General features: G+C 28.6%; 1 protein-coding gene across 1 annotated transcript in view; it reads left to right on the top strand.

The window, feature by feature from the left end:
* Positions 1-664: 664 nt before the first annotated feature.
* Positions 665-9,896, top strand: part of LOC108765023 (synaptic vesicle glycoprotein 2B) — a 14,435-nt gene continuing 5,203 nt past the window's right edge. The window contains exons 1-6 of the mRNA XM_018513482.1: positions 665-1,014; positions 1,097-1,159; positions 4,840-5,001; positions 6,834-6,996; positions 8,105-8,226; positions 8,513-8,757. Coding sequence (XP_018368984.1) covers positions 939-1,014; positions 1,097-1,159; positions 4,840-5,001; positions 6,834-6,996; positions 8,105-8,226; positions 8,513-8,757 — 831 coding nt within the window. The 5' untranslated portion in view covers positions 665-938. The remainder of the gene's footprint in view (positions 1,015-1,096; positions 1,160-4,839; positions 5,002-6,833; positions 6,997-8,104; positions 8,227-8,512; positions 8,758-9,896) is intronic.

Genomic DNA, 9,896 nt, shown 5'->3' with positions numbered 1-9,896 from the left:
TAAAAGTTAATAATTTTATTGCGTTAAAAAAATTCGAAGAGCATTAGTTTCTCTTATCAATTAATTTCATCAATCAGTTCCTAAAAATTTCTCAGAATTCGATAATGTTTGTAAATATATTTTGGATAATTCTTGTGTGTGGATTCTCGTGTTTTGACTATATTTTGAACAGCATATTAAGGACGAATGCTATCAATAAATCGTTAGTCAAGCTCGATCCATCTCACGGTATCCATGTGTTGATCGATGTTATACGTTCCCGATTACGCGTAATCTTTAACTTCAAGATAATGGCATTGCGATTAAGAGTAATACGAATTATCATGCAAATTGGAAGTACACCTAACAAACTGCATCAGTATTTTATTCTAAACTTATAACGCTTCTTGAGAAGCAAACTTTGACGTAATTAATATAAGCCAGGCAAAACGGTTATCATAATTATTTTAATTTCTTCCACATTGCAAATATATTTCCATGTATTAGTGAAGGCAACTTGTGTAACTGTTCGCAACTACATGCAACCACTTCATCACATAGAAATTCAAATATATATCAACAAGTTATCTTGTAATAGTTTAGTGTAAAGAATATTGTGGTCTGACGTATATTCTATGAGAGATTTGTCTTGCACAGTTATTGTATAATAACGCCTTTATAAATTAATTTATTTTCATTAAATGTGACAGTGTATTTGTATTAAGTGAAAACAACGGAATTGTACAGTAATGTTATCGTTACGATATCGAAAACTACATCCACACAGAGATAGTTCTTGTTTTAAGTATAACATTGGCGTTTCATTAACGGCAACATTCATTTATCGTGGCAATATCGATTGTTGTTCACAATAAACTCGTATGTACAACGAATCAGTCGATCATATGTGCATAACTAGTCGCAAATGTGTCTGAGTTTGACGAGCGTTGGCAAGAAAAATGGTTTTTGGACGCTTTGTTAATCTATTTACTATGTATAGATCGTATAGATACAAACGTATGCGCCGTATATCAGGTGTCAATTTAGTTTTAATTATATAAATCTGAATCAATCATATCATCGAATTACCATAACTGATTGCTGTTTCTGCTTCTAGGTGAAGAAATAAAGTCTGAGGTTTCAGGTCCTGCAAACTTCGAACGAGCAATTATAGCAACAGGTGAGTAAATTATATAATATTATAGGAGAGAGTTATCAGATGTATAACAATTAAGTAACTTTTTATTATATTTTCCTTTTGGCATTGATTTTTGTACATAAATAAACATTGAAAATTGCAGCTTAATGCTTCAGATATCTATTACTATATGTTTAACCTTTCAATAACAAATTAACTTAGTTAAGTCTTTAGCTAAGTCTTTTTACAATATTGTTTATGACGTATCATTTCGCCCACGTGTATAAAAATATAAAGGATAATAAAGCTCGATAATAATAAATAAAATCAGAAATTGGAAGGGCTGCGAGCCAGAGATACAAAAACAAAGGAAATATATTATCAAATTATAAAAATGAAATTATAGCAAAACAAACGTTTCGACACCTTAGATTTTGTTGCGGTATATCGTCTGAGTTACATCGCTCTTTGTTGAGACGCTATATATTTTTGGCACATCTTTTCTTCTCATTGCAATTGCTCCAATATAGGATTTTACAAGCGACTGTTACTTTTTCTCCTTTTAATGAGATGTAAATTCTTCTCTTAAGAAGATCTTTTTATGTTAATCTTCTACATTGCTGGAATGCTTTTAAGGTTTTTTTTTATGAGAATTTTATCTTTGGACTACTATGAGAATCTTAACTTTGGACTAACATTACAAAATAGGACAACTTTTACAAGAACACACGCAAAATGCCATTGCTTTTCGTGGGTTTCTGGATTATTTAGAAGGATTAAAGGAATGACTACATTGTTGCAAGCATTTCAGTAATTAACAAATATTTATATTATATTATATTATACACGTATTAAGTGATAGATAATTTATATAATGATTCCGTTTGTAATAATTTAACATTTATAAATAATTTTTTGTCAACATTGAGAATGACCCGATCGGTGTCGAAACGTTTGTTTTGCAGTAATTTCATTTTTATAATTTTATAATATATTTTCTTTGTTTTTGTATCTCTGGCTCGTAGCCCTTCCAATTTCTGATTTTATTTTTACAATATGTTGCAAAAGATATGATTTATGCAATTGACTCTTTATCTAAATCATTCCTGGTATAGATTTCGTAAATTGTACTGTTTTTAGAAATATCTAAATATTTACGTATCTAAATATTTACAGATAAATATAATTAAAAGTATAAGATTAATAAATTAATTAATAAAGGGGATCATCAACTAATATTTATTTTATTAATAATTTATCGAAAAATGTCAAATGTTTAACAATTAATACATAATAACGAGACAAGAACATCGAAATAAAACTGACTCGAATTTATATTTTTGCAATTTTTAACATATTTTTATGATATTTTTATTAGTTATCCACTATAATATAGTTTTATTATTATCAATATTTTACGTTAATATCATTCAGTATAATAAATTTGTGGTGCTACGATTTAAGAAACTTGATAGATTTTACAGAAGTATATGTAAATGTATATATGTATATATATATATCGATTTAATTTTTATAACAATTACAAATAAGTATATACAATAAATGTAAAATATTTTACAATAATCAGTATTTAATGAAAATATAAAAATTCAGAACAACATTGCATGATTACATTATTATCAGCAACATGAAGCAGTAAAAATTAATATCAATTATACGTGATATTGATTTTTTAAAGTGCCGTTTCGCACACATACAGCAAGATATAATCTGTTAAATTTTTATTTATATTACACTGAGAAAAAAAATAGTTGTGGCAATTATAAAGTATTTTAATAAGTAATGAGAACTAAAGTAGTACCAAATACTATAAAAATATAGTATTCAGTACTACTTTAGTTTTTATTACTTTGTACAACTAGTTGCAAGTAACTATATTTTTCTCTGAGTGTATACTCGTTCCTCGTTTAATTCATATTTTTGTAGCACCAAATGCTGCTTATTAAGTGTAGAAATATAAAATATTGATACAATTTAGATCACGCATTTGACAACTCTACCCTCTACATACAATTTATAAGTTTTGCCATTACTTCATGAAAAATTACAAATTAAAAAAAAAACTAATAAGTTTTTATAGACTCCTTAAATTAAAACAATTTAGAAAAAACATACAACATACAGTAGAGACAATAGGAGTCAACGCTGGTTATCAATTAGCGCAATTCTTCTTAATATTAAAAATATAAACCTTGTGAATTTGAACATTTCCACTCATGGTTTGAGTCTTCATCAGCAATCTTTCCCCCTAGCGCAACGGTTGGAGTATTTATTTTGAGAGGAAAAACGTTGGAAATATTATTTTGTTATGCAATACTTCAACCGTTACGCTAGGGGGAAAGATTGCTGATGGAGACTCAAACCATGAGTGGAAACGTTCAAAGTCAAGGTTTATATTTTTAATATTAAGAAGAATTGCGCTAATTGAAAACCAGCGTTGAATCCTATTGCCTATACTGTATGTTATATGTTTTTTCTAAATTGTTGCCATTACTTATTTTATAATATATTTATCGCTCTGCAATAACTTTTTTTAATATTCTCATTCTATTTTATCCTCGAAAAGAATAAATTGTTGACATATACCTATTTAATTTTTTAATAAATATTTGTAACACATAAATATCAAAGAATGTGATTAAATTGATGTTGACATGTGCATGTGATTGATTAAATATTAGATGTATTATCATATATAGGTATATATATATATATATATATATATATGCATCTATACATCGATGTGGAAGACTTGGATTTATTGGCACGATTTTTACAATTCGATCGTTTATACTTTAAATAACTAATTATTATAATTAAACTATATTAAAGAGAGACTTCTTCTGTATTTTTATACCAGGAATGATCCTGCGTAGGTTTTTTGTAGTAAATAAAGTACGAGAATACGCTGCACTGTAGCCAAGATCTGCGTATTATCGCCGTGTCCTACTTCATGATCAATCTTACCGTTCACTTTATTAGGACGAGGAGCACATTGCACTGATACAGTATCAATACGCTCCTCGCCCTGATGAAATAAACGATAAGATTCACGAAACATTGGCATTAGCAATAGATCACGACACGGCGATAACTCACAAACTCTTTAACACATTTTTATGTTAATTTGTGTACGACGACTCTAATGTGCACCGTTGCGCACAGAGTGCATCTAATCGAATTCATTTGTTTTTTTAAATATGAGTCGTATGTACTCTACGTGTCTACATACGTTTGACTTTATTATTTCATTATAAATGTTACTGTTATTAATTAAAATAATATGTAAAGTATAATGACAGAGAAATTTTTCTTTTAACTAATTTTTCTAAAATTTAAATTATTCTCTCAAGCAGTGCGACATTTTAAAACACTTGAAGACTATAATTACTTATTGTATCTCTTGTTCAATCAAATTTTCTTTTTTTATTGTAATATTTCTTTACTGAACTTAGGGAAAAGTACTTACATTATAAAAGAGATAACTTCTCTATCCTTTCTTTCATCATAAATAGGTATATAAACTAAATGTAATGTCAACTTACCTTTTGTGCCAACAATTTCCTCTATTATATCGATAATTATTGTTGATTTTCACGATGTTAAACGTGTTAATTATGAATATTTGTCATTAAAAACACTAAAAACAAGACTAATTCAATGTGTATAGATACGTTAAAATATTTTTATCTGTGTGCCAGGATATGGAAAATTTAATTATTTGCTATTACTGGCGGTGCTACCGGCCAGCTTCTCCAGTATCTTTTCGTCGTCAGCAATATCCTACGTGCTACCATCCGCCGAATGTGATCTTCAGTTAACGATGTTCGACAAGGGACTGTTGAATTCGATGGCATTCGCAGGTAGTACCTTGATCTGCTTAACAATTGCATAACAATACTTTATTACAGATGCCAGAGAGCTCAATGAGAGCCCTGGAACCCTAGAGCTTGGCATACTTAAAGTCTGTACAATTATCGTGCGGTGTACACTGCCGGTTCATTCGTAGGCAATAGTGAGGGCAATACGCGTGAACTCACGGTAAATACCGTACTATTTTTTTTCTTGTCACATGCGAATTCTGACCAACGAATTTTCGGTCGTCTGTTTTCGATGCTTTTGATCCGTGAACAATTAATGGCCGATTAATGCGCCTCTATATAGGCCTCGAGGTACAGTTATCATGGGGCTTTCCTCTGCAACGACTTTTTATTAAAAGAACTTTGAACCAATTGTAAACGTTTGTAATCTGTCATGGCTATTTGTCTTTCTAATTTAAAATTAATAAGATAAAAGTGTTAGCGCGCGCGTGCGCTACACACACACACACACATTTACGAATTGTATTTAAAAAACTCGGTAAAAATTTTTCATGCATGAATATACATAAATATGTATAAATGTTTATAAACATATACAATTGTACATGAAATTGAGGGGATAACCACTAGCTGAAATATTGTCCCACAGATTACATGATTTTATCTGATTACAAATAATATTTTTCACTACTATGAAGTAATTTGGTGAAATATACGATTTTATTTAATATTATACAATTATTTCTCGTGGTTGCATATGTAATTATCGGATTATACATAGAGATTTTATATAAATTTTATAATGATTTCAAGGATTCTGTCCCACGATTACATCAAGTGGTTACCTCCTCGCATGAAATGAATGTATATATGTGTACAATGAAATATATGTTCATACATATTTATATAACCTTCTTTCTTTTTTAAAATTATCTTTTAATGTAATAAAAGTAATCATGCGCTCTCTCACCTCGCCCTGATGAACTGAACGGCAAAATTCACGAAACGTTGGTATTAGCTATGAATCATAACACGGCGATAACCTGTAAATCTTTTGGCACCTCTGAAGAAAATACTCATGAAAACCTCAAAAGTATTATCAATAATAATAATAATAATGATGATGATGATGATGAAAATATAAAAAATAATTTTACAAAAGAAAGAAGAATATATAAACTCTCTTTCTTGTGCGGATATATTTCATATATTTGTAATTGTACGTGTTTATGTATGTTTATATATATTTACATATATATTTACATACATTTATGTATGAAAAATTTTTTACCGAAAAGTAAACGTGATTACATATATTTTTACGTGTTCTCAAAAGGTTGTATGTGTTCTTATTTATCAACAACAAAATTTTAATAAACCAGATATTCTGTCGCAAAAATGCAAACAAAACGGTAAGAAAGAATATATTTAAATATTTAAATTTAATTTTTGAAGGTACAAAAAATATGTAAAATAATTTAAATATTATTTTAGTATTATGCTCTCAAAAATGATAAGAAGCCTCTTATAGAAAAAAGACATTAGTTATATTTGCATTATATGTATAAATTTCCATCTTGTCTCTCGAATCTCTGATTAGAATGGATTTCTTACAAAACGAAAAGTAGGTATTTATCTTCTTTAATTTTAACCGAAATCAATTTCTACCTAGGAGGCCTTTAGGTACGTACTTATCAAATAATCTAGCATCGATTTTGTAAATTCATGGCATGCCGCAAATGCAGGAACAATGTTACTTCAAAACATAAACGTTTTATTTTTGCTGAGTTTCTCGTCCTTACTTTAATGTGCAATTCCTAATGGAAAGTTCGTATTATGACAGCAGAATCGGCTAATCGTTGATTTGTTTTCAGGAATGATTATTACGGCATTCTTCTGGGGTTGTGTTACTGACATATTCGGTCGTAAGAAAATAATGTTCTATGGTTACCTACTTACTGGTCTACTAAGCGTGGCGATGTGTTTCTCACACAAATCTTGGCATTTAATAACGTTTAAATTTTTTGACGGTATGATGTAAGTTGAAATTGAATCAGTCGATGTAGTGATATTACAATACAATTCACATATTCTAATTAACACTGTGTTAACTTAATTGAAAAATGATACAAGTAAAAATTAGCGTTTTGGAGTGAAATGCAATTGATCACTTAAGGACTAATATATCTTTGTGAGAAAATGACACATTTATATAACTTATTTATAAGGATGTAACAGATAATTTATGTAAGATAAGATTTATCGGATAATCGTATATCCAATAATTTGTCATTTATTGCTATCAGATAACCAGATTTTTATCCGGCAATTACACAAAGAGAAAAATTGAAAATCTGATTGTTTTTTTACTGTAGGAAAGGGGATTTTTTATATGTAAATATGCTAAAAGTTTAATAATTAATGCTTATTGAACGGTTTTTCAATATTTTATTATTAATTTTTAATAAATTTAATTATTCAAAATAAATTTATTGGAGACCTATTATAATCTGTAAATTCTATTTTAAGAATCAACAATATCTGTATTAAATTTATCTAAAGTTAAATACTCTCACGAGTCAATAGTAAAATTAAATAGTGCTTTGAAATATATTGAGCAAAATATCATTTAAAATATTTGAAAAGATAAGGTTAAAGTTAAAAATTTAATTATCACACGAACTTCTTGTTATTATAACAAAACCAACAACGTATAAAAAACTAAGAATAAAATTACTACGTTTTCAACTATATAATGCTAAAGATGAGCTGTTTTCTTTAAAAGTGATCTTTATGATACGACTGTGGAAAATATTTGAAAATGTTTCAATAAAATCGCAAATCAAAGTCAGATAACGATACAAGCGTACAAAGAGGGGAGAAGTCTTTTACAAGAAATATTTTTACAAGACAACCTAGTGATAGAACAGAGACAAAAGCAATTATATATTTACTGCAGAAATAGATGAATATCTTGCGCTATTAAAAAAAATTTAAGAAATGCTCTACTAAAAAGTAGCTAATTTTGAAATCTCTCACTTGCTATAAATGTGTGTAGCAATGTATTTTATATTAATTTTTTAAAAATTGAATATTTGTTGGATACTTTGTTATTATTACGTAACAGTTGATTAACAAATTATAGTATATCTGGTCCATATGCGGCACTTATGTCGTATTTAGCGGAAATACACAACGAAGCACATCGATCGAGGTCGTACATGTGGCTTGGCGTGTTCTTCTCTCTGGGAAACATTTCTTTGCCATGTAAGTACAGCTTTGATACACCTTATCGACGTACTTCATCGACGAGAATTAAATTATAAAGCGTCAAATTTTAACGCCGGTAATGTGTGCAATGTTGCAATATACGTGATGCTGATGTTGTAAGAGCTGGAAATAGAAAGAGTTAAAATTGATTTAGAAATTTGTAATAAAAGTGTTGAGAAAACGCATGACAATATTTCATTTTTATGTCAAATACTCAATGTACATTTTGTGACAAATAAATTTTGAACAAAGTTAAATATGATTTTAATTTCTTTATTTGCAGGTATAGCATGGCTTATAATACCTCAAAAGTGGTACATGAAGTTTTTAAGCGATACATTAGAGATAGCTTCCTGGAGAATGTTCTTAGCCATTTGTTCCCTACCCGAATTTTTAGCATGCATAGCCCTTTTCGCTTTCCCAGAGAGTCCGCGTTTCCTTATCTTAAAGGGTCGACATGACGAGGCATTGAATGTCTTCAGAAAAATCTACTCACTCAATACTGGCAAGGATCCCGATACATATCCGGTACGTGCATGTAGAAAAGACGTTTTTTTGTTAAAATATCTAAAAAAAAATTTAGATACTGATCTGAAAATAGTTTTATTGGATTATCAAAATATTTCTCTAGGGCATTCAAATTGGTTGCTGAAATATAAAAATTTTTTACATTATCATTATTGCTTAAACTGCAAAATTATTTTAATGGTCCATCAAAATCATTTTCTAATCTGTTCTAAATTTTTGTACTTTCCATGTTATTATGATAATACTATGTGCATTGTGCATACATCATATTCGAAAATGTATACATATATGTATTAACCAATGTATTTATTAGAAATAATATAAAATTTCAATTGCGTAAAATTAACAAAAATTATATGTTTAAATTGCTTGATTGTGCTACTTATTGGCACAAGTAATTTTACGTTAATTGAGGGGAACGTATAAAATTTGATTGTAAAAACATAATGCTTTATCTATTCACATTTTGGCAATATTATAAAATATGCACAATACACACTGCACATAATAATTACGAGATTGTCGTCGTATTATATTTATTTAAATACATTATGTAATTTATTGTAATAACTTTAATGATTTTAATAATCTTTTATATATAGTGAAGAAGTGGATGAATATGATGAGTATAAAAAACAAAGATATACGTGCAAAAAATGAGACGATTACTGAAATACTTACTTGTACTAAAGAAAGACATGTTATTCTGTACATGAAATGGATAGGAAAGTAAAACACGATAAAGAGAACTCAAAATAGACAAAAAATTAGAATAGGATAATATACACTGACAAGTAACACTAGGGAAGTGATAATCACCGATTACTCTGTAACTGCGCATATAAGTAGTTCCTTAGAAACTATTTGACACGTGATTTTTTGTTTTTCTCCAAAAACGGTTTTTGGGGTAAAAATCACCCTTGCAAGTTTTGGGGTGAGTTAAAATATTATATTATTTTATTATATAATAGTATTTGTAGGATTTCTATGAAACTTGGTATCTAAGGGTTTTTAGTGCCGCTGATATAGAATTTGAAGTCAGCTTTTGAAAATTTAAAATGGCAGGTCTAATATGGCGGATGAATTTTCTAATTTTTTCAGGATTTTTATGAAACTTGGTATTTTAAGGGCTTTTCGAG

Source organism: Trachymyrmex cornetzi, unplaced genomic scaffold (assembly GCF_001594075.2).
Source record: "Trachymyrmex cornetzi isolate Tcor2-1 unplaced genomic scaffold, Tcor1.1 scaffold47, whole genome shotgun sequence".
In the NCBI taxonomy this organism is placed as follows: domain Eukaryota; kingdom Metazoa; phylum Arthropoda; class Insecta; order Hymenoptera; family Formicidae; genus Trachymyrmex; species Trachymyrmex cornetzi.
The sequence above is the reverse complement of the archived record's forward strand: the minus strand, read 5'-3'. Positions and strand labels throughout refer to the sequence as shown.